The 25,139-nt window shown below is 39.6% G+C and overlaps 1 protein-coding gene across 1 annotated transcript; it reads right to left on the reverse strand.

Annotated features, from left to right (window-relative positions):
• Positions 1-15: 15 nt before the first annotated feature.
• 3830403N18Rikl (RIKEN cDNA 3830403N18 gene like) lies at positions 16-13,377 on the reverse strand. Its single transcript, XM_008773327.4, has 11 exons — positions 13,254-13,377; positions 11,262-11,399; positions 10,760-10,826; positions 10,186-10,220; positions 7,162-7,287; positions 6,530-6,593; positions 6,224-6,258; positions 4,075-4,192; positions 3,300-3,399; positions 781-879; positions 16-462 (listed from the first exon to the last, which is right to left on the reverse strand). Exons 2-11 carry the CDS (start codon positions 11,350-11,352, stop codon positions 322-324), a joined length of 876 nt encoding a protein of 291 aa, XP_008771549.1. The 5' UTR covers positions 11,353-11,399; positions 13,254-13,377; the 3' UTR covers positions 16-321.
• Between the last annotated feature and the right edge of the window lie 11,762 nt (positions 13,378-25,139).

The raw sequence follows: 25,139 nt of genomic DNA on the forward strand, positions 1-25,139 counted from the left end.
ATTTGCTACTTATGTAGTAGTCATTTAGATTTTATTTGGAAGTTAATATAAAGAGGCTCTTACACTTAAACAAGAAAATGACTGAAGATGTTCAAAAGGACCTTTCTATTTTGATTCTAAAGGTTTACCTCCCAGCTAACCCTGTAATTACATCCCCATCACTCAGGTTCAGCTTCCTTTTCAGAATCATCAGAGTAACAAGGATTAAAGAGTCTTTCAAACATTTGCAATCACTCCCTGCTGATGTTCCAGGGAAGGAGACAAAGTTAACAAAAATTTTAGTTACAAATGAAGCAGCGAGTGAAAATATACAAGCTTTCATTAGTCAGAAGTTTCAAAAGCAGAAGAGAACTTCAGAGTCTGCTTCATGAGGTTTTTTTTAAACATAGACATTTCTTTTCTCAGTTCGCCGTCTATACCAAAAAGCATATCATGGTTGTTGGTCTCCAAGTCCATCAAACCCTAAAACAGAAAAGCACGTCTTACTAAAGAACTCTCCAAGGATACAAAGATGAAAGATTCTGTGCAAATGATGTGTAGACGTGCTATGTTTAGTTAAGCAGAATCACTGTAGTGTTAATAAACTAGGATGTACGTCTGAGGTCAGATTCCCAATTTATCATTTATGTCTCAAATAATTCCTACAAAGCCATTAGGATTCTAGAGATAAAACAGTCTCTTCAGTCAGAAATAATTCAAAATAGTATGTAGTTAAAACTTTATGATTCCTAAAACATATTTCATTTTCCAAGGATATTTTATGCCCCGTGTGCAACATACCTTCATGAATTTCTCATGCACTTCTCTAACTGCTTGCAGGGACTGGTTCTGGCTACTTTTTGACAGTTTAAATGCTTTTTGTTGTTTTTGATAATTATTCTGCAAATATAAAAGGAAAGTATTACTATAACAATTCTATTCACTTTTGTTCTTATTGTTGTGCAGCACGAGTGCTAGGCTAACCATCAACCCCTTAATGTATCTCCAATCCTAATATTTTTAAGTGAGCAAAAATAATTCCATATGAAACTTGAAAGGAATAGTTTCCAACTGATTTAATACTTTAAAAATTATTATGACTAAATATACTTAATTTATATTTTTACAGTAACATGAAATACCAATCTTACCAATTGTGGTGTAGGAAAATATTTTTTTATGAGAAAGTATTTGCCATACTGCACAGGCTGGCTTTAGCCTCCCAAGTACATATGTTTATAGGCAAACATGTACTTGGTGAAATCCTACACCTGGAAACCTTAACTCTAGCTAGTGTTGATGCTTTTACCATATGACTACCTTGTTTTACTAAACAGCAGAAGCAATCCCAAGAGATGGTTCACTACCTTATCTCTCGATCTACCACCCAGGTGGTATATGCCATGTCCTCTACTTTCTCTTCCTTTCTTAAGGATGCCTTATACTCGTTCTTTCCTAAGTCCAACTTCTTCACTTATTTCAAAACTATTGTCAAGAATTTCAGCAATTATAACTGTTATTTTAAATTTGTGATTCCAGCTGGGCCTATCTGTAATGTCTATGAAACTATCTTTTATAAAGTTTGAGTTAGAATGATCACAAGTTCATGAATAGCCTTGATCAGTTAAAGATACCCTGCCTCAAGATAAAGTGTAAAAAGATGTCCGGGGGAAAAAGTTTAGTGGTAGATTGGTTTTCTCTAGGTTCCAATTTCAAGTAACACAGGGAAGTTGTAAATACATGTCTCTCTGTATTATTTATATTGGCACACAACTATGGTAATTTGAATTTTTAAAAAAATAAAACAAGTCTTCTACACCTTTTCTCCTTGGGCTACTACATTCCTATTTTGTCTTGTATTCACTATGATCAGTTTTGTCCTCCATGTTTTCACTCAAATCCTCCTGATTAAGTACAATGAACTCCACACTGCTGAGTCTACTTTAAAAAACGTGCATGTACATACATATGGAGACCAAGGATTAATATTGGGTGTCTTCCTTGGTTGCACTCCACTGCTTGGGAGACAGGATCTCACTGAACCTAGAGCTTATCCATTAGGCTGGACTGGGTGGCTAGGATCTTTGACCCAAATCTGAGTTTTGTGGTTCCAAAATGCTTAACACCACACCAACTTTTCTTGTTGTTGTGGTTTGTTTTTTGTTTTGCTGGTTTGTTGTTGTTGTTGGTGGTGGTGATGGTGGTGGTGTGTGCATACGTGTGTGTGTGTGTGTGTGTGTGTGTGTGTGTGTGTGTGTGTGTGTGTGTGTGTGCAAGGAATATAAACTCAGGTCGTCATGCCTGCACAGGAGAAAGATTCCAACTAAACCATCTCCCAGGCCTGCAAATCTATTTTATTTGGCCCATTAGCAGCATATAACACAATTAGTGGTCTTTTCTTCCTTTAAAGGTTTCCTTCACTCAAGGCAATTTACTTTATACCAATAGTTCTCCTACTTTACTGGTTCCCTCTCAGCCCACCCAATGCAGGATTGCAAATACTGAAGTACTCCAGGTGTCTATCCTTAGATCCCTCACTTACAGGGATGATCACTCCCCCTTGCAATGTCATCCAGTATTTATTTAGTTTCAATTGGAGTATTTATTTAGTTGGTATTTTTAGCCCCTATCTTTCTCCTGAACTGACTCATATAATGGTGGCTTCCTCAATGCCTTTTAGACAGGAATGGATCTCCTGTTCATCTCAAATTGAATATACTTTGAAAACTACTGAGCAATTAAATAAAAAATTAGTTAATATGGTCATCAACTTAGATCTTACTGGGAAAGCATGGGCTGACTACAGTGACTGACACAGTAATGGAGAAATATCTAAGATAGTTTGGTGATATTCCTCCACAGGAATATTCAGCCGTGGTTGCTGAGAAAGGTTGTTTCCATCCACTGTCATTATTAAATTTGTACTAAGTATAGGATTGTAAGAACTGATTTACCAGTTTGAGTGAGTTTTCAAATATTAGTGACAGAGTCCAGATGACACTAGTAAGTAACCTTTCTCTCTCCTGAGGCTGGCCTATTGTGATTCTTTTTATAGAAAATGGTAATCCTCTCTTCATCTTTCAGCAAATATCTGTATTTTAAAAATTTACGATCCCATCTAATATTAAAAGCCCAGTGGTTTTTATTGATAGAGTATATGATCACATGTCTCTGGTTCACAACTCAGTAGGATGAGAATAGAGCCATGGATGGATAATGAAATGGTTTAGTTTCGTGTGCCCAACACAAGGCTAGTTCCTCTATTCCTACTTGACACTTAGTTATACTAGATTAATTATAAAGTTAGTTATGATACCAACAGCTGATTTTTCTTGTTCTTCATTGAATTTCTGTACATCCATATCGAACTTCTGAAATGTAGTTATATACTGCTTACAAAATTTGCTGTTGATCTTCTTCCTGTAAAGTAAAAGAATGAAAGCCGTCACACTTTATACCAATATGAAAAATCGACAATTGCATACTATAAAAATACAAATAGCAGTACAAAATTATCTAATGGGAACTCATTATCGATTTTTTCCCTAATAGAATATCAGAGAAGTGTTCTGTTATGTTTTATCTTTTCAAAATTAAAGAAGTTTTAACATATATATTAATTTTCAGAAAATTAATTGTATTTCCAAATAGGTTTTTTTTGTTATTTTCTATCAAGTATAGGGTCTAATTTATTTTTCCTATATTGGTTTAGTTAAGACAGTACAAAACTTAAGTCAGTTAAAATATACAAATTGTTTGCATATCAATTGATCCTTTTTTATATTGTTAAAAATAATAAACCATAAATTATGCTTCTAAGACCTTTTACAAGACTTCCAGTATTTCCAGAATGAATGTAAATCAATTTTTAAAATCTCAATTAACAGTTATTTAAAAGGAGAAAGAAATTTCCACACATTTCTAAGAATTATATCTAGTTTCCTTGAAGGCATGAAGTTATAGGGCTATCTGCTTAGACAAAATTAAAGCCACACATTTTTACTAAAGGCTCAGACATGACTGTATTTTTAAAGTTGAGCTACATGGAAGTTTTTGAATGATACAAATGTGACTCTATAAAGCTAACAACTCTACCTTTCCCGTTTGTTCATTTTCCAAACTTGTTCTAATTTTTGGTTACTGCGTTTGAAAGAATCTTTGATATAAGTTTCCATGTGTTTTCTCTTTACATGAAGAGTCTTGTTAATGTCACCTATATTAAAAATAAAGTGTCATGTTGAAGCAACTTTAGTTGGATCTATGTATTCAAATAGATATAAATATAGATAAAATTCATTCAATAATGCCAAGGAAACAAAATTAAATTGAAAGATATCACTAACAAGGTATACCAAATACTTCATACTTCAGAATACTTAGGGTTTCATATTTTCAGATGAAAGATATTCAACCAGTAAAGTCTACAGAAATGATCCAAACTACAGAAAATTCCACTCCCATGCATTTTGGATAAGAAATATGTAATCTTGTCCCAATTTTGATTTTAAATTTCAAGAATAGGAAAATAATCTTAAACTTCAAGAACAGTTTTCAAAAGAACAAATACACAAAACAAAGGATCAAGGATGGGCTTTAATTTCTTCATGGGGAAACACTTTAATAAAGACTAAATTTTTTCCTAAATCTAGATGATGATGCAACTGATAAGACACACTTGGTTGTGTAATTGTTAGAACTCATTATTTAAAATATTCTATTTAAAATAAGAAGGCAGCCAGGCATGCTGGTTCATACTTTTAATCCCAGTACTCTGGAGGCAAAGGCAGACAGATATCTGTGAGTTCCAGGTTAGCCTAGTCTACAGAGTGAATTCCAGGACAGCCAGACCTACATAATGAGACCCTGTCACAAAAAAGTTCAACCCCCCCCAAAAAAAAATCCAAGAGGGAAGCTGGAAAGAAGGATCAGTAGTTAAGAGTGGCTGCTCTTTCATAAGATCTGGGTTTGATTCCCAGCACCTACATGATTTTCAGAACCATCTCCAACTCCAGTTCCAGGGCTTAATGCCCTATTCTAAATTCTGCAGGCACCGGGTACACACACACACACACACACACACACACACACACACACACACACACACTCCCCCCCACACACTCACACATGGCCCCCAGACATACATTCAGGCCAAATACCTATATATATAGAAACGGATAAAAATGATAAAATCCTATATTTAAAACAAAGGTCCTCGGGGTTGGGGATTTAGCTCAGGGGTAGAGCGCTTGCCTAGCAAGCGCAAGGCCCTGGGTTCGGTCCCCAGCTCCGAAAAAAAAGAAAAAAGAAAAAGAAAAAAAAAAGGTCCTCAAAGTTTGCTTAAGTCTAATAAAATTATTTCTGAAGAGTATAGTCCATTATACTTCAGAACATATCTTTTACAAAAACAAAAATAAAAAAATTAGTTTACATAAATATCAATGCTATACCTGTCTAGCATACATAGTTAGCTTTCAGGAATTAGGATGAAGCTATATTATGATGTACATATTTAATAATTTCAACATATATAGTACCACATAAAATAGGTTATAAAATGATTATTCTGCCTCCTCCAAATAAAGCAAATCCTTTTTATCAATTTTTGATAAAATTTGATAATCAAAATTATCAAAAGATTTGATAAATGGGCAACCATAAAAAAGCCAAATAATAATTTTTAAAGTAAAACATTGTTTTAGGGGCTAAGGAGATGGCTCAGCAGCTAGGAAGATGCCTCAGTAGGTAAGAGGGTTTGCTTTGAAAGGAGGAGGTTTGAGTTTGAATTTAGCAGCCATATACCAAGCTAACCATGGATGCTTGCTCCTGTATTGGCAGCACTGGAGGCAGAGTAAGACTTGCTAAGACTTGCTGGCTGCCTGTCTAGCTGCATGTTTAGTGAGAGAGCCTATCTCAAGGGAATAAGGTGGAAAGTAATAGAGCAACAACATCCAGCATCCTCCTCTGGCCTCCACATGTGTAGATGTCTACATACATGCATCATAGACGTAAACATACAAAAAATAAAAATAAAGTTTCATTAACATCACACCTATTCAAAAAGCACTATTTTTACTATCTGTACCATGGGGGAAAAACTCCACGATGCTAAATCAAAAATATTTACAAAATTCTATAAATAGGAATAAGGCAGTAAGAAGTCATATAGTATATTAATTAATATTTCCTATTATATAAATTGTTAATATTATATAGTTTTAAATAAATTATACATCCAAAAATGTACCTTCAAATTTTCCAAGAATATTTTGTATTTGAGATCTGTGAAGAAATTAAAGTTTTAAACTTAAGGATGTTGAAGATATAGTTTGGTGGTACAGTTTTTGCCCTACATGCATGAAGATGAGTGTTTGATCCACAGCACTACCCCCTCCAAGAAAACCATTCAAATTAAGGATTCATCTTATATAATTCTTGTTTTGGAATATACATCATATGCCAAGTATTAATATAGATTACTTGTCACACAATCAATTAAACTTTTCTGGAAGTACTTAAACTAAGCAGGAACTAATAAGTTTGAACATATTACTGTGTATCTCCAACTATTTCTTCAGGATTTGCATTCCCATCATCTTGAGTTAATGGAGTCCTTTCTGTGTTGGTAATAAAACAAGATATTAAAAATATGTTATTTTGTAAATTTTAATGAAATACTTTATGATCTTTCAGGCATAGTGCCATCATTAGTTTTTTTTAATTTAATTTTATTTTTTATTGGGTATTTTATTTATTTACATTTCAAATATTATCCCCTTTCCCAGTTTCCTCTCTGGAAACCCCTTATCCCATCCTCTCTCCCCTTGCTTCTATGAGGATTTTGCCCCACTCACCCACCCACTCCCCACCTCCCCGCCCTGGCATTCTGCTACACTGGGGCATCAAGCCCTCACAGAACCAAGGGCCTTTCCTCCCATTGATGCCAGACAAGGCCATATTTGTCTGAAAGTTAAAAAAATCAAGTAATTTATAATTATCTTCTAGAAACAGATTTTTAAGCCTTTCTGGACAATATCAGACTAAGTTATGTGTTATATATCTACATGCTGTGGTTAAAGACAAGAGATACAATATGAGATTTCCAGTCTCCAATACAAGCCTAAAAAGAACAACTGAGAAAAAAATGAAATGTAGCATCAATGCCCAACATTAGATATCTGGTACCTTCAAAAACCTCCTTTTCTGAAGTACTCCCGTCTTTCTCTTCATCACTTGATAGGTAGCAGATCTCCATTGGTGTCTCTAGAGAACCTTGAAAATTCTGCCTTTTCACTGAGAAACTTACGTTTTCTGATTTAAAATAAAAAGAAAGTTTCTCAAGCCATCTGAATAAAAGAATCATTTAAACTAATAAAGTTGAAATACAAAATAACATTAAGGAATGATTTTATAAGACAGCACTTAATAACTGCATGAAAGGTTTAAACATAAAACCATGTTTTACTACCTTCTGCTTTAACACTAAACAGCTTAGTATTTAAATATTTAACAGAATAGTTGGCTTCAAGAATAGCCATTAATAATCTTAAGTTTAATATGTACTTTTTTTAAAAAAAAGAAAGATTTTAGTTGAATAAAATATTATTTTGGGTTTCCTTGGTTTATACGACTAGGAGTTTGTTGTTTTTCAGTTTAAAACACACACACACACACACACACACACACACACACACACAATATGATGGGTTCAACTGTGACTCTAAGTGGGTTTCTGCTAGGTTTTTAATAAATTTTAGAAAATGAGTCTGCATCTCAATCTCCAAATAAAATCATAGTTGCTACTATCACAAACGAGCTCCCCAATTTTTCCATAGTAACACAAATTTAAAGCAAATCTAAAATATAAAGTTTTGCCTGGCTGGACATATATCTTACTGCTACAGCAAGAGGCTCTGGGTTCAATCTTCAACAATGAATAAAAACAAAAATTAAAAATAAGGAATAAAACAGGCATGTTTCCTCAGGCCCCAGGACTTCAGTTTCAAGACCATTCCAAACTGCACATGAACTTTCAGACAAACGGAAGGTACACAGTTAGAGCTTACTTTCATAAACCAAAACAACACAAAAATAAAAACAACTTGTACTGAATTATGTCTGCAATCCTAGCACTTCTGAGGCTGAGAGGGGTCTCAGGATTTTGAGGCAATATGGGAGCTATGCAAATTTCAGCAATCTGGCCTTACAACATCAGGTAGAGGAAAATGAAAACTGGTGTTCAGTTTATTTCTAAGTATTTCCTGATGTGCAACAGCAGCACAGAAAAAAGTTCTAGTTTTTTTTTTCTTGCTCCTAACTGACCTCCACTCCACTCGCACCTCACATTCCTAGGCTCCGAGAACAAAGACTTTCAAGGTCTCCAATCCCTCAGGCCTTCCTGCTTTCTGCTAGGTTCTAGTCTTTTCTAACTCTTGCCCTTAGCAAAGTTCTCCATTTTCACCTCAGATGCCTAAGAGGGTAAAGTCAACTGCAACTGAGAAGCAGTATTGTCAAGTCCAGTGAGGGTCACCTTACCTCTTCACACCTTAAGTAACATACCCACCCTGCCGCCCTCACCCACCTCACACAGTCCCCGCCCCATCCCTCCCTTGCCCTCCCCCGCCACGCCCAGGACCCTCTGTGGAACCTTGATTAACAGGTCTCACAAGAGGTCACTGACTACCTCCAGAACTTGGCTTCTTTAAGAACTTGACTTCGTGGCCACCACAAAGCATATTGGGTAACAGGAATTGGACAGGAGAAAAACAACATCAAGCAAGCCCCTTGCTGATTGGCTGTGTTTGCACATGCGTACTAAGGGTAAGAGAGGGGCTTCCTATGTTGTCGAAGCAGCAAAAGGAGGTAGTATTTTAGCTGCTACTACGAATAGAACACCTTGCAATACTAAGTTGAAAGTTAAAATAAAATGTGTAAAATATGAACCCTGATGAAGACTCTTACTTTGTTTCAGTTGAAGGGGATGTTGCATGTATTTCTAAATTGTTTGGATTTATTCATTTAATAAATATAAGTATTTTCTGCATCTTTGTTTTTACATAATATGCATGTCTAGTGCTATTAGAAACGAGAACAGGATGCCATGTCCCGTGGATCTGAAATTAAAAATGGTTGTGAGCCACCATGTGGGTTCTAGGAACTGAACTTTGGTCCTCTCCAAGAGTAACAAGTGCTATCTATTTCTAAGTAATCTTTCCAGTCCTGTCCTGTGTGTGTTTTAATATATGCTTGATCACTTCTTTCAATAGATGCTTATTTTCACTATACAGTATACATCATGAAAATATGACACTTTCATAATACTGTCTCTTTTAAGAAAAAAAACACCAAATATTTAATGGATGGCCTTAATCTTAAAAATTGACTCAACAAAAAACGACATGCTGAGAAGCTTAAATAGCCTATGATGGAGTAGGGAATGTTTACTTATTAAGTGGAAAATAAATTTTAATTGTGTGTATTCAAACATATTCATGTTTGCATATTCTAGTATATGTGTGCATATAGAGGCAAGAAGTAGACATCTGCTGTCTTCTCATTCATGTCTCAAATCTTGACATAGGGCTTCTGTGAACCTGCAGCTCACTAACTCCACTAGCCTAGCTAGCCAACAAGTTGTACCCACCTACCCTGCAAGGGGCTGCACCCTGCATTTATAAAGTGGATTCTGGGCCCCCACCTTAAGTATATACCAAAGGAACCATCTCTCTAACTCCTGTGCAAGGTCTGTTCTGTTGCTGTAGGCACTGTGTGTCTGTATTTCTCTAATCATGCCTAAGATTAGGCTTATAAAATGCTTAATGATGGTTTTATTTCCTCACAACTGCAAATTGTCTTTCTTGCTCACTTTACAATTTGGATTAATTGGACAAACTGGACAAAACAACATTTCATATGTGAGGCACAATGCTGTTTTTTGCTTGTTTGTTTTGTAGGTTTTCTATTTATTTGTTTTGTGTGCACCACCGAAGATGAAACTCTTAACTTTCACATGTTGCTCTACTACTGAGCTACATCTTCAGTCAATCTTTAGTTCTGAATGTTGGGTAAGAATTAATCTGCATGTGTTTTAAAGAAAGCTACAATTACTGTGAAATATAAACTTATCCCCCTATGCTATAGGGTCTATAGCAATCTGATGCCCTCTTCTACCTTCTTTGGACACCAGGTACATATCTCCAAAAATCATACCTCCAAATTTATGCAACATACTGTGTATTTCATCCCTGTGAAGAAAGGACAACAAAAAATTAAAGCTGGAAATACAGATAACCGGTAGTGCATTTGACCAGCACACACAGAACTTTACAAAGAAAGTCCTTGTAATTGTTTATAATAAAGATATAATGTTTGGTTTCCAATAAAGGTCATAGTCATATAAAACACATGTTGGACAAACAACGTGAACATGTATTATTTACATTTAACAATTCACACATGTATACCCCACACTGCTTTCTTCATAAACTCAAATCTCACTGAGAACCTTCTTCTGCTCAGCTGGTCCCCCTCTCATTTTTATGGTTCTCCCCTGTCCTTTGGGCGTGTACATGTGAAGATGTCATGCTGGTGATCATATTGTCCCAGTCTCGTTGTGTCTGTGATTCCCAAGGTCTCAAGGAAAACATGCTGGGCTTGAACTGGATACATAGCTGAGGATGACCTTGAATTCCTGATCTTCCTGCATCTACCTCTCTAGTGCAAGGATCAGACACTACTTTTGGTGTACTCTATTGAACTGGCAAAAATTATTGGAAAATATTACCCCATATCTTCGTCTGCTTCTATAGGAGGTGACTTATTCTCATCCTTGTCACATGCTACGCTCTTTTCTGTATTGACAAGGAGAAATGGAAACACAGTTGAAATTATGTTATATTAGTAATAGTTAATAAAAGTACTATCGATTTGCATTTCCCTGGAAGAATAGCCCAGGTAAGTTTCTAGAGCAGCCTCAGAAGTGAAATAATTCCTTTACAGGTTTTATAAAATAAATTCGCGATTCACCAATATTTTGTACCAACAACGTTTAAGTGTTCCTGGGGTAAAATCATAGCAAGTTATTATCTCACAACATACTGTGACTGCAGTGCCAAGAGAAGGTGTAGGCATTGCTAAACTCTATGGTAGGAATATATAGATGTAGATAAAATTAGAAATGAAGTATATGAAAACCCTTAGGAAAGTTTTATTCCACTTCAAGTGACTAGGTAAAAATCTAAGAAACTACAGGACCCAATCAATGCCCAACATTGCATATGCTGTACCTTCAGAAAGAGCCTTCTCCAAAACATTTGTATCATCTTCTTCATCATCAAAGTCAAAAAGTATTAAGGACTCGTCCATTGGTACTGTCATGACTTCCCTAAGATTCCTTCTTCTTTTGGTAAGCACTCAGAGGTTTTCTTAGTTAAAAAAAAAGGGGGGGGGGAGAAAATATTCAAGTTATCTGAATCCAAAGGAATCACTTAAATAGATAAATTTAAATTGTCAAAAATCAAATACTTATCTTAGTTCCATGAAAGATCATGTCTTCTCTTTTTTAAGATTTATTTATTTATTTATTTATTTATTTATTTATTTATTTTTAGTTCTTTTTTTTTTCGGAGCTGGGGACCGAACCCAGGGCCTTGGGCTTCCTAGGCAAGCGCTCTACCACTGAGCTAAATCCCCAACCCCAAGATTTATTTATTTTTAAAGGGGTTACTTGCCCCCTTCTCTCCCTCTTCTGTTCTTATTTTAAAAATAGATTTACTTATTATATATACGTACACGGTAGCTGTCTTGAGACCCACCACAAGAGGGCATCGGATCACATTAGAAATAGATATGGCTGCTGGAAATTGAACTCAGGACCTCTGGAAGAGCATCTCTCCAGCCCCTTAAGATTTATTTTTTTAAGAATTTATCTTTACCACAGAATTTTTTACACACATTCAAAGATGGTGAGGTATATATGCAATTCCCCTTACCATCTTCTCCATGTATCCCACTTAACATGTCCCTCTCCTTCCCAACATTTATTTTAAACTTCTTTAACTTACATCTAAAAAAAACTTCTTTTGAACCAAAGTTAATAGTATGTCATTTCTCAATTTAAAACATGCAAAATCAGGCCAGGCTATACGATGTGAGTCCTTGCACCCCGCACCAAACCTCCACCCCACCCCAAAAAAGATGAGCAAAATGTGTTTGCACTAAACTCCTGGGATATCTGAATTTTGCTCCTATGTCCCATAGATTCTTTTAAACAAAAAAATCACCAATTCTGTATGTGCGTATCTCACAATTAACTGAAAATCACAGTGCTATCCAGAAAGATATCGAAAAGTGTAATTGAACATTCATGTCAAAAAGACCCAATGCTCTGTCTACAACAAACACCCACCACCACCCACACTGAAAGGCCTCATATTTCAGAAACTTGGGATTTGGGAAAACTGAGGATTTCAAACATTTGAAGATCGTAAGTTTGAGGTCAGCCCAATCCAGGCCAGTCTGAGCTACAAAGGAAGATCCCATCCTACAAAACTAAAAGTGACAGAAGAAGCAGTACATGGTCCTACAAATCTTTAATCCCAATATGTGGGCTACTGAGACTAGAGGATTGGTGTTTGGAATCCATCCCAGGGGTTGGGGATTTAGCTCAGTGGTAGAGTGCTTGCCTAGCAAGCACAAGGCCCTGGGTTCGGTTCCCAGCTCCGAAAAAAAGAAAAAAGAAAAAAAAAAAAAGAAAAAAAGAAAAAAAAATCCATCCCAGATTACTTTTTAATCTCCTGCAATGTCTCCTCTTTATTTTTTTTATTCACTCTTGCTTTGCCACTCCCCTGTCTCCAACGTCCATACAGTCCATACCAAAGGAATACACCAGAGAAGATAAGGAGTAGGGAGGTATCCCCAGGCTGTTTCTAACGGATTCTAACGGACACCACACAGGACAAGCACTAAGGACACAATGGCTCCTCACTCAGGGCTCCCTCATCTCCCGACTCCAAGTCCTGCCGCCGGCTCTCTGATTCTCTCCCCAGAACCAAAGATTGTGTTCTCCAACGGTCCCCAAACTTCTAAGGCCCTGGCCTGTTCAATCCTCTGCCACTGTACGGTCCTCTACCTCCATTTTACCCTCAGCGGCCAGAGGAACCGCCAATCGGGAGGATTTTCCTCACATAGTGGCCGCCTGCCCTTGAGATGCCCCCCCCCCCCACATCACGCCTAGATCAACTGTCCAACACCCCTGAACAGAGCTGGTCCTCACTTACCGGCCAACTGAGGGGTGAACACCGTCACAGCTGCACCCTCCCGCACTCAGCTCCTCAACTGAAAAAAACAAAACAAAACAAAACAAAAAAAACAAAAACACTCCCAGGAAGCACAGGCCTGAGGTCTCTGAGGATCACTTGTGATTGGAGTAGGAGAAAAGCTGGTCTCACACAGCGCCCATGCTGATTGGCTGAATATATCCTGCGCATGCGTACATGAGCACCAGGCACCGGCTCACTGAAGGACGTACCTGGAATACCTGGCACAGGCTCTTTGAAGGGAAAACCTGTTAAGAGTCTTGAGAGAATTTTCAGGCAGTGGAAGTGAGCTACCGACTTTAGGACTAATGTTTTCTATTTTCTCGGTTTATAATCCCTTACAGACTTGAAATACTTGAATCAAACCTGTAACATATGAAACACTGTGAACACCACTACTTTATTTCAACTGAAGAGACTCTTGAATACATTTTCACTTTTATTTATGTATTAATTTAAAGGGGTGGACATTTTCTTCACGTATATGTACACAACACAGGAGTCTGTGCTGCCCTCTGCGATCAGAAGTGAGCATCCAGACCCCCTACAACCTATGGTACTGTCCTGTCTACACCTTCCTAGTACTGAGATTGATGACAAGAGTATGCTAGATCCCGCACCCCCTCTGTCTCATTTTTGTCTCTCTGTGGTCTACAGAGGCTGGAAGAGAGCACTGATTATCTGAAACTGTAGTTATTCACAAACTGTGAGCCATGATATAGGTGTTTTGAGCCGGGTCCTCTGCCACAGCGAAAGGTGCTTTAACTGCTCAGCCACTTTTACCATCAGCCTTGTGTGTACTTAAATGCACCCTAGTGACCTCTCAGGACTCCAGACACAGATATTTTGTGCCTAAATACATGTGGAGGCCAATACACACATATAAAACAAACAGCTTCTTTACTGTTTCTAGTGATGCAAGATTTAAAAGGCATGGACAAAACAGTAAAGTCAGGAGAATGATGAAGGTCCTGAAAGGGCAGCCCTAAAATTTGGGGAGCCTCTCACTCTAGTCGCGGGATGGGGTTCCCCAGGAAACACGAGTAGCCAGTCTTGATGTAACAGCAAGAGGTAGCATTTATTAACGAGATCTCGGGCCGAAACGTGTCTCACGCAGGAGACAGAGGAATCGACCCCAAGACTCGAATTTTAAGGCTTTTTATAGGGGAAGGCAAGGGGATTCAGCGTGGTTATCAGCAAGGGAAATGGGTACAAGGTCTCATCTGCAAGCAGTACGTGCGGGCTGGGGTGTTCTCAATATAGGAGCGCGTCTTATCTTTATCTGTAGAGCAGGGAGTTGTCTATCCGGATGGCCCCCGACTCAGCAGAGATGGTGGCTGTTAGTTCCTGGAACAATCCCTCGACCTTGCTTTTAGGCTTGTCGGGCACATCTCAGGCCTGCTCTGTCCTGCCCCCTTATCTGCTGTTCTTTTGTAGTTTTTATGAAGTTTTTATTTTAACTCTTCAGTCCCACTAGGAAGACCAGCCAAGGCCTTCAGGAGTTCAGTCAAGTCTTTCGATTTTCTCTTTGGCCATCATTTATTCTAACAACTAACTAGCAATCTACATTTTCTAACAGTTATATAACCATTTACTTTTTATCTCTGGGTTGATTTGCATAGAAACTACATTCTTCTCTGAAGAAGACACTTTTATTTATTTATTTATTTTATTAACTTGAGTATTTCTTATATACATTTCGAGTGTTATTCCCTTTCCCGGTTTCCGGGAAAACATCCCCCTCCCCCCCCCTTCCTTATGGGTGTTCCCCTCACCATCCTCCCCCCATTACCGCCCTCCCACCAGTCTAGTTCACTGGGGGTTCAGTCTTAGCAGGACCCAGGGCTTCCCCTTCCACTGGTGCTCTTACTAGGATATTCATTGCTACCTATGAGGTCAGAGTCCAAAGTCAGTCCATGTATAGTCTTTAGGTAGTGGCTTAGTCCCTGGAAGCTCTGGTTGGTTGGCATTGTTGTTCATATGGGGTCTCGAGCCCCTTCAAGCTCTTCCAGTTCTTTCTCTGATTCCTTCAATAGGGGACCTATTCTCAGTTCAGTGGTTTGCTGCTGGCATTCGCCTCTGTATTTGCTGTATTCTGGGTGTGTCTCTCAGGAGCAATCTACATCCGGCTCCTGTCGGTCTGCACTTCTTTGCTTCATCCATCTTGTCTAATTGGGTGGCTGTATATGTATGGGCCACATGTGGTGCAGGCTCTGAATGGGTGTTCCTTCAGTCTCTGTTTTAATCTTTGCCTCCCTCTTCCCTGCCTAGGGTATTCTTGTTCCCCTTTTGAAGAACGAGTGAAGCATTCACATTTTTGATCATCCGTTTTGAGTTTCATTTGTTCTAGGCATCTAAGGTAATTCAAGCATTTGGGCTAATAGCCACTTATCAATGAGTGCATACCATGTATGTCTTTCTGTGATTGGGTTAGCTCACTCAGGATGATGTTTTCCAGTTCCAACCATTTGCCTACGAATTTCATAAAGTCGTTGTTTTTGATAGCTGAGTAATATTGCATTGTGTAGATGTACCACATTTTCTGTATCCATTCCTCTGTTGAAGGGCATCTGGGTTCTTTCCAGCTTCTGGCTATTATAAATAAGGCTGCAATGAACATAGTGGAGCACGTGTCTTTTTTATATGTTGGGGCATCTTTTGGGTATATGCCCAAGAGAGGTATAGCTGGATTCTCAGGCAGTTCAATGTCCAATTTTCTGAGTATCCTCCAGACTGATTTCCAGAATGGTTGTACCAGTTTGCAATCCCACCAACAATGGAGGAGTGTTCCTCTTTCTCCACATCCTCGCTAGCATCTGTTGTCCCCTGAGTTTTTGATCTTAGCCATTCTCACTGGTGTGAGGTGAAATCTCAGGGTTGTTTTGATTTGCATTTCCCTTATGACTAAAGATGTTGAACATTTCTTTTTTTTTTTTTTTTTGGTTCTTTTTTTTTTTTTTTCCGGAGCTGGGGACCGAACCCAGGGCCTTGTGCTTCCTAGGCAAGCGCTCTACCACTGAGCTAAATCCCCAACCCCATAATGTTGAACATTTCTTTAGGTGTTTCTCAGCCATTCGGCATTCCTCAGCTGTGAATTCTTTGTTTAGCTCTGAACCCCATTTTTTAATAGGGTTATTTGTCTCCCTGTGGTCTAACTTCTTGAGTTCTTTGTATATTTTGGATATAAGGCCTCTATCTGTTGTAGGATTGGTAAAGATCTTTTCCCAATCTGTTGGTTGCCGCTTTGTCCTAACCACAGTGTCCTTTGCCTTACAGAAGCTTTGCAGTTTTATGAGATCCCATTTGTCGATTCTTGATCTTAGAGCATAAGCCATTGGTGTTTTCTTCAGGAAATTTTTTCCAGTGCCCATGTGTTCCAGATGGTTCCCTAGTTTTTCTTCTATTAGTTTGAGTGTGTCTGGTTTGATGTGGAGGTCCTTGATCCACTTGGACTTAAGCTTTGTACAGGGTGATAAGCATGGTTCGATCTGCATTCTTCTACATGTTGACCTCCAGTTGAACCAGCACCATTTGCTAAAAATGCTATCTTTTTTCCATTTGATGGTTTTGGCTCCTTTGTCAAAAATCAAGTGACCATAGGTGTGTGGGTTCATTTCTGGGTCTTCAATTCTGTTCCATTGGTCTATCTGTCTGTCTCTGTATCAATACCATGCAGTTTTTATAACTATTGCTCTGTAATACTGCTTGAGTTCAGGGATAGTGATTCCCCCTGAAGTCTTTTATTGTTGAGGATAGTTTTAGCTATCCCAGGTTTTTGTTATTCCAGATGAATTTGCAAATTGTTCTGTCTAACTCTTTGAAGAATTGGATTGGTATTTTGATGGGGATTGCATTGAATCTGTAGATCGCTTTTGGTAAAATGGCCATTTTTACTATATTAATCCTGCCAATCCATGAGCATGGGAGATCTTTCCATCGTCTGAGGACTTCTTCAATTTCTTTCTTCAGAGTCTTGGAGTTCTTATTCTACAAATTTTTACTTGCTTGGTTAAAGTCATACCGAGGTACTTTATTTTATTTGGGTCTATTATGAAGGGTGTCGTTTCCCTAATTTCTTTCTCGGCTTGTTTCTCTTTTGTGTAGAGGAAGGCTACTGATTTATTTGAGATAATTTTATACCCAGCCACTTTGCTGAAGTTGTTTATCAGCTTTAGTAGTTCTCTGGTGGAACTTTTGGGATCACTTAAATATACTATCATATCATCTGCAAAAAGTGATATTTTGACTTCTCCTTTTCCGATCTGTATCCCCTTGACCTCCTTTTGTTGTCTGATGGCTCTGGCTAGAACTTCAAGAACTATATTGAATAAGTAGGGAGAGAGTGGGCAGCCTTGTCTAGTCCCTGATTTTAGTGGGATTCCTTCAAGTTTCTCTCCATTTAGTTTAATGTTAGCAACTGGTTTGCTGTATATGGCTTTTACTATGTTTAGGTATGGGCCTTGAATTCCTATTCTTTCCAGGACTTTTATCATGAAGGGGTGTTGAATTTTGTCAAATGCTTTCTCAGCATCTAATGAAATGATCATGTGGTTTTGTTCTTTCAGTTTGTTTATATAATGGATCACGTTGATGGTTTTCCGTATATTAAACCATCCCTGCATGCTTGGGATGACGCCTACCTGATCATGGTGGATGATTGTTTTGATGTGCTCTTGGATTCGGTTTGCCAGAATTTTATTGAGTATTTTGGCGTCGATATTCATCAGGGAAATTGGTCTAACGTTCTCTTTCTTTGTTGGGTCTTTGTGTGGTTTAGGTATAAGAGTAATTGTGGCTTTATAGAAGGAATTCGGTAGTGCTCCATCTGTTTCAATTTTGTGGAATAGTTTGGATAATATTGGTACGAGGTCTTCTATGAAGGTCTGATAGAATTTTGCACTAAACCCGTCTGGACCTGGGCTCTTTTTGGTTGGGAGACCTTTAATGACTGCTTCTATGTCCTTAGGAGTTATGGTGTTGTTTAACTGGTTTATCTGTTCCTGATTTAACTTCGGTACCTGGTATCTATCTAGGAAATTGTCCATTTCCTGCAGATTTTCAAGTTTTGTTGAATATAGGCTTTTATAGTAAGATATGATGATTTTTTGAATTTCCTCTGATTCTGTAGTTATGTCTCCCTTTTCATTTCTGATTTTGTTAATTTGGATACACTCTCTGTGTCCTCTCGTTAGACTTGCTAAGGGTTTATCTATCTTGTTGATATTCTCAAAGAACCAACTTTGGTTCTGTTGATTCTTTCTATGGTCCTTTTTGTTTCTACTTGGTTGATTTCAGCTCTGAGTTTGATTATTTCCTGCCTTCTACTCCTCCTGGGTGTATTTGCTTCTTTTTGTTCTAGAGCTTTTAGGTGTGCTGTCAAGCTGCTAACATATGCTCTTTCCTGTTTCTTTCTGGAGACACTCAGCGCTATGAGTTTTCCTCTTAGCACAGCTTTCATTGTGTCCCATAAGTTTGGGTATGTTATACCTTCATTTTCATTAAATTCTAAAAAGTCTTTAATTTCTTTATTATCTCCCTTGACCAGGTTATCATTGAGTAGAGCATTATTCAATTTCCACGTATATGTGGTCATTCTTCCCTTATTGTTATTGAAGACCAGTTTTAGGCCATGGTGGTCCGATAGCACGCATGGGATTATTTCTATCTTTCTGTACCTGTTGAGGCCCGTTTTTTGACCAAGTATATGGTCAATTTTGGAGAAAGTACCATGAGGAGCTGAGAAGAAGGTATATCCTTTTGCTTTAGGGTAGAATGTTCTATAAATATCTGTTAAGTCCATTTGGCTCATGACTTCTCTTAGTCTGTCTACGTCTCAGTTTAATTTCTGTTTCCATGATCTGTCCATTGATGAGAGTGGGATGTTGAAATCTCCCACTATTATTGTGTGAGGTGCAATGTGTGTTTTGAGCTTTAGTAAGGTTTCTTTTACATATGTAGGTGCCCTTGTATTTGGGGCATAGATATTTAGGATTGAGAGTTCATCTTGGTGGATTTTTCCTTTGATGAATATGAAGTGTCCTTCCTTATTTTTTGATGAATTTTAGTTGAAAATTGATTTTATTTGATATTAGAATGGCTACTCCTTCTTGCTTCTTCCAACCATTTGCTTGGAAAGTTGTTTTCCAGCCTTTCACTCTGAGGTAGTGTCTGTCTTTGTCTCTGAGGTGTGTTTCCTGTAGGCAGCAGAATGCAGGTTCCTCATTGCGTATCCAGTTTGTTAATCTATGTCTTTTTATTGGGGAGTTGAGGCCATTGATGTTGAGAGATATTAAGGAATAGTGATTATTGCTTCCTGTTATATTCCTATTTGGATGTGAGGTTATGTTTGTGTGCTTTTCTTCTCTTTGTTTTGTTGCCAAGATGATTAGTTTCTTGCTTCTTCTAGGGTACAGCTTGCCTCCTTATGTTGGGCTTTACCATTTATTATCCTTTGTAGTGCTGAATTTGTAGAAAGATATTGTGTAAATTTGGTTTTGTCATGGAATATCTTGGTTTCTCCATCTATGTTAATTGAGAGTTTTGCAGGATACAGTAACCTGGGCTGGCATTTGTGTTCTCTTAGGGTCTGTATGACATCTGTCCAGGATCTTCTGGCTTTCATAGTTTCTGGCGAAAAGTCTGGTGTGATTCTGATAGGTCTGCCTTTATATGTTACTTGACCTTTTTCCCTTACTGCTTTTTTCTTTATTTTGTGCGTTTGGTGTTTTGACTATTATGTGACGGGAGGAGTTTCTTTTCTGGTCCAATCTATTTGGAGTTCTGTAGGCTTCTTGTATGCCTATGGGTATCTCTTTTTTTAGGTTAGGGAAGTTTTCTTCTATGTTTTTGTTGAAGATATTTACTGGTCCTTTGAGCTGGGAGTCTTCACTCTCTTCTATACCTATTATCCTTAGGTTTGATCTTCTCATTGAGTCCTGGATTTCCTGTATGTTTTGGACCAGTAGTTTTTTCCGTTTTACATTATCTTTGACAGTTGAGTCGATGATTTCTATGGAATCCTCTGCTCTTGTGTTTCCCTCTTCTATCTCTTGTATTCTGTTGGTGAAGCTTGTATCTACAGCTCCTTGTCTCTTCTTTTGTTTTTCTATATCCGGGGTTGTTTCCATGTGTTCTTTCTTGATTGCTTCTATTTCCATTTTTAATTCCTTCAAGTGTTTGATTATGTTTTCCTGGAATTCTTTCAGGGATTTTTGTAACTCCTCTCTATGGGCTTCTACTTATTTATTTATGTTTTCCTGGAATTCTTTCAGGGATTTTTGCGATTCCTCTCTGTAGGCTTCTACTTGTTCTCTAAGGGAGTTCTTCACTTCTTTCTTGAAGTCCTCCAGCATCCCGATCAAATATGATTTTGAAACTAGATCTTGCTTTTCTGGTGTGTTTGGATATTCCGTGTTTGCTTTGGTGGGAGAATTGGGCTCCGATGATGCCATATAGTCTTGGTTTCTGTTGCTTGGGTTCCTGCGCTTGCCTCTCGCCATCAGATTATCTCTAGTGTTACTTTGTTCTGCTATTTCTGACAGTGGCTAGATTGTCCTATAAGCCTGTGTGTCAGTAGTGCTGTAGACCTGTTTTCCTGTTTTCTTTCAGCCAGTTATGGGGACAGAGTTTTCTGTTTTCGGGCGTGTAGTTTTTCCTATATACAGGCCTTCAGCTGTTCCTGTGGGCCTGTGTCTGGTGTTCACCAGGCAGCTTTCTTGCAGCAGAAAAGTTGGTCTTACATGTGGTCCCGAGGCTCAAGTTTGCTCGTGGGGTGCTGTCTACGAGCTCTCAGCAGCAGCAACCAGGAAGATCTGCCCCTCCGTTTTCGGGAGCCTCTGTGCACCAGGGTTCCAGATGGGGATTGGTGTTTTCCTCTGGCGTCACAGATGTATGCAGAGTGCAGTCTCTACTGGTTTCCCAGGCGTGTCTGCCTCTGTAGGTTTGGCTCTCCCTCCCACGGGATTTGGGTGCAGAGAACTGTTTATCCGGTCTGTTTCCTTCAGGTTCTGGCGGTGTCTCAGGCAGGGGTCCTGCCACTCCTGGGCCCTCCCCCACGGGAGCCCAGAGGCCTTATACAGTTTCCTCTTGGGCCAGGGATGTGGGCAGGGGTGGGCAGTGTTGGTGGTCTCATCTGCTCTGCAGCCTCAGGAGTGCCCACCTGACCAGGTGGTGAGGTCTCTTTCCCACGGGGTCTGGGAGCAGAGAGCTGCTGAGGGCCGGGATCCACGGGTGTGGGACTTCCGGTAAACACAGGACGTGCCGGGTCCTAGAGGAATTCTGCCTCTGTGTGTCCCGATTTCACCAGGCAGCTTTCTTGCAGCAGACAAGTTGGTCTTACCTGTGGTCCCGAGGCTCAAGTTTGCTCGCGGGGTGCTGCCCACGGGCTCTCTGCGGTGGCAGCAACCAGGAAGACCTGTGCCGCCCCTTCCGGGAGCTTCAGTGCACCAGGGTTCCAGATGGCCTTTGGTGTTTTCCTCTGGCGTCCGCGATGTATGTACAGAGAGCAGTCTCTTCTGGTTTCCCAGGCTTGTCTGCCTCTCTGAAGGTTTAGCTCTCCCTCCCACGGGATTTGGGTGCAGAGAACTGTTTATCCGGTCTGTTTCCTTCAGGTTCCGGCGGTGTCTCAGGCAGGGGTCCTGCCGCTCCTGGGCCCTCCCCCACGGGAGCCCAGAGGCCTTATACAGTTTCCTCTTGGGCCAGGGATGTGGGCAGGGGTGGGCAGTGTTGGTGGTCTCTTCCGCTCTGCAGCCTCAGGAGTGCCCACCTGACCAGGTGGTGAGGTCTCTTTCCCATGGGGTCTGGGAGCAGAGAGCTGCTGCGGGCCAGGATGATATTTTCTATTTGCATCCATTTGCCTAAGAATTTTATGTAGTCATTGCTTTTAATAGCTGAGCAGTACTCCTTTGTGTAAATTTACTACATCTTCTGTGTACATTCCTCCACTGAAGTACATCTGGGTTCTTTCCAGCTTCTGTCTATTATAATACATTTCAATTGTTATTCCCTTTCCTGGTTTCAGGGCCAACATCCCTCTAACCCCTGAACTTCCCATTCTATATGGGTGTTCTCCTCCCCATGCCCCCCATTACTGCCCTCCCCCCAACAATCCCGTTCACTGGGGGTTCAGTCTTGGCAGGACCAAGGGCTTCCCCTTCCACTGGTGCTTTGACTAGGCTATTCATTGCTACCTATGAGGTCAGAGTCCAGGGTCAGTCCATGTATACTCTTTAGGTAGTGGCTTAGTCCCTGGAAGCTCTGGTTGGTTGGCATTGTTGTTCATATGGAGTCTCCAACCCCTTCAAGCTCTTCCAGTTCTTTCTCTGATTCCTTCAATGGGGGTTCCGTTCTCAGTTCAGTGGTTTGCTGCTGGCATTTGCCTACGTATTTGCCTTATTCTGGCTGTGTCTCTCAGGAGAGATCTACATCCGGGTCCTGTCAGCCTGTACTTCTTTGCTTCATCCATCTTATCTAGTTTGGTGGTTGTACATGTATGGGCCACATGTGGGGCAGTCTCTGAATGGGTGTTCCTTCTGCCTCTGTTCTAAACTTTGCCTCCCTATTCCCTCCTAAGGCTATGCTTGTTCCCATTTTAAAGGAGGAGTGAAGCACCCGCATTTTGGTCATCGTTCTTGAGTTCCATGTTTTCTGTGCATCTAGGGCAATTCGAGCATTTGGGCTAATATCCACTTATCAATGAGTGCATACCATGTGTGTTTTTCTGTGATTGGGTTACATCATCCAGAATGATATTTTCCAGTTCCATCCATTTGCCTATGAATTTCATAAAGTCATTTTTGATGATAGCTGAGTAGTATTCCATTGTGTCGATGTACCACATTTTCTGTATCCCTTCCAATGTTGAAGGGCATCTGGGTTCTGGCTATTATAAATAAGGCTGCTATGAACATAGTTGAGCATCTGTCTTTGTTATATGTTGGGCATCTTTTGGGTATAAGTCCAAGAGAGGTATAGATGTGTCCTCAGGTAGTTCAATGTCCAATTTTCTGAGGAACCTCCAGACGGATTTCCAGAATTTTTGTACCGGTCGGCAATATTGCTGACACTTAACCACCCATTCCTGATATATTGGCATCAATAAAAAGAGAGGAGCTTTAGGGAATGTATCCACAGTGTCAAATCAGCTAGTGTATGCTGACTGGTTGGTATTGTATGCACCTGGTTGGGGATCCAGTGTCTAAGAGATCCTGAAGCTCCAGGTTAGTTGAGATTGCTGGTCTTCCTATGAGGTCACCCTCTTCCTCAGCTTGTTCCAGCCTCTCCCTAATTCAATTAAAGGGGTTTGTAGCTTCTCTCCAATGGTTGTGTGTAAGTATCTGCATCTCTTTCAGCTGTTTGTTGGACCTCTCAGAGGGCAGCCATGCCAGGCTTCTGTCTGTCCATAGTATCAGAATCTTTAAGAGTTTCATGAGATGAGTTTCTTAGATAGTCTTATTTGGCACTTCAGTCCAGTTAGGTGTGTGTGTGTGTGTGTGTGTGTGTGTGTGTGTGTGTGTGTAAAATAAAACAGGAGAAAAGGTATAAGAAGCTAGTTTAGTCACAACAAGAGGGAATATGTAACCAAACATGAGGCCTATTTATGAGAAAGTCTTAGCCTCAGTGGATATTGTCAGGGTATATCTTACCAGAAGATTGGCCAAGGGTAAAAAGTTGGACCAGTTTTAAGCCAGTTCCAGAACTAATTTAGAAACAATGGGCTTAATAGTATGGTTCTTGTGTTGAATCTGTCCAGATCTCTGAGGTCAGTAGGTGCAATGAAACTTCGAGGTTACACTGAAAGGATTACTGACCATTTGAGGTATAAACAAGGTGAGGAAATGTCCAGTATCTGATCCAATGTATAAGGGAGGCACAACCACAGGGATGGACGTAAAAAGAGTCTTGGCTGTTGCCAGAGCTATCTCCATATAGGTAGCCACCTACTACAAGAAGGTGGCCACAGATATTTATACCGAAATTGAGGAGGCTTCATCTTTCCAATGTTGACTTCCCTTTTTCACCAGAGGCTACTCACTTCAGACACATATCAAAAACTCCTTTTACCCTTGTCTTAGATTGATTTGTGCTCAGCAGAGAGATTGAAAGGAAGCCTGGAGAGATGTAGAATCTTGTGTCTGGAAAATAACTAACTCAGCCAGTCTGGTGATGGCAAAATGGAAAATCTGGTGCAGTTGATACATCAAGAGGCATCCAAGAACCTCAGGGAGAATAATTCTTGAGTCTGACAAAACAGATCCTGCTTTGCATCCTAGAAGCAATCTTTACTTTTAACTTCCAGGGAGCAGATGTGTTGAGAAAGGGTCTCTGGGTTAGGAAAACTAATTGGTCCAGTCCTTGGGCTGTGTGGTTCCTTGTTATTCTGGTTTCTCCTCAGGTTTCCATACACAAGGAAACTGCCCTATGATCTATTAAAGGGGGAGCAAGTATATTGGTACTTCAAACCATGACTTCAAAGTGAACACACCACTAGTCCACCAGACAGATCCATGGGTGCCATTGGGATTCAAGATGATCACAGGTTTTCCCAGATTTCATAGTAAGTGTCTTCCAAGTAGGGGGCAGGGACTACTGACCCGTATAAAATTAGGTGCTTGACTCAGTAGCCATCTGTAAAGCAGGTACAGGGCTTGCAAAATCAATATTTCTAAATTGTATTGATGGATCCAACAAAGGTCATAGTGTCTTTAATGAACTTCCCTTTGGGATAAGTTACCATGGTTATGACAGCTTCTGTGTTCAAGATGAGGTCCACTGTGTGGGCCTCAACACCTATTTTGACCACAGGTTCCTGAGGGCTGATCTGAATTGAGCCTCTTACCATTCAGTCTG

This window comes from Rattus norvegicus, chromosome X (genome assembly GCF_036323735.1).
Source record: "Rattus norvegicus strain BN/NHsdMcwi chromosome X, GRCr8, whole genome shotgun sequence".
Taxonomy (NCBI): domain Eukaryota; kingdom Metazoa; phylum Chordata; class Mammalia; order Rodentia; family Muridae; genus Rattus; species Rattus norvegicus.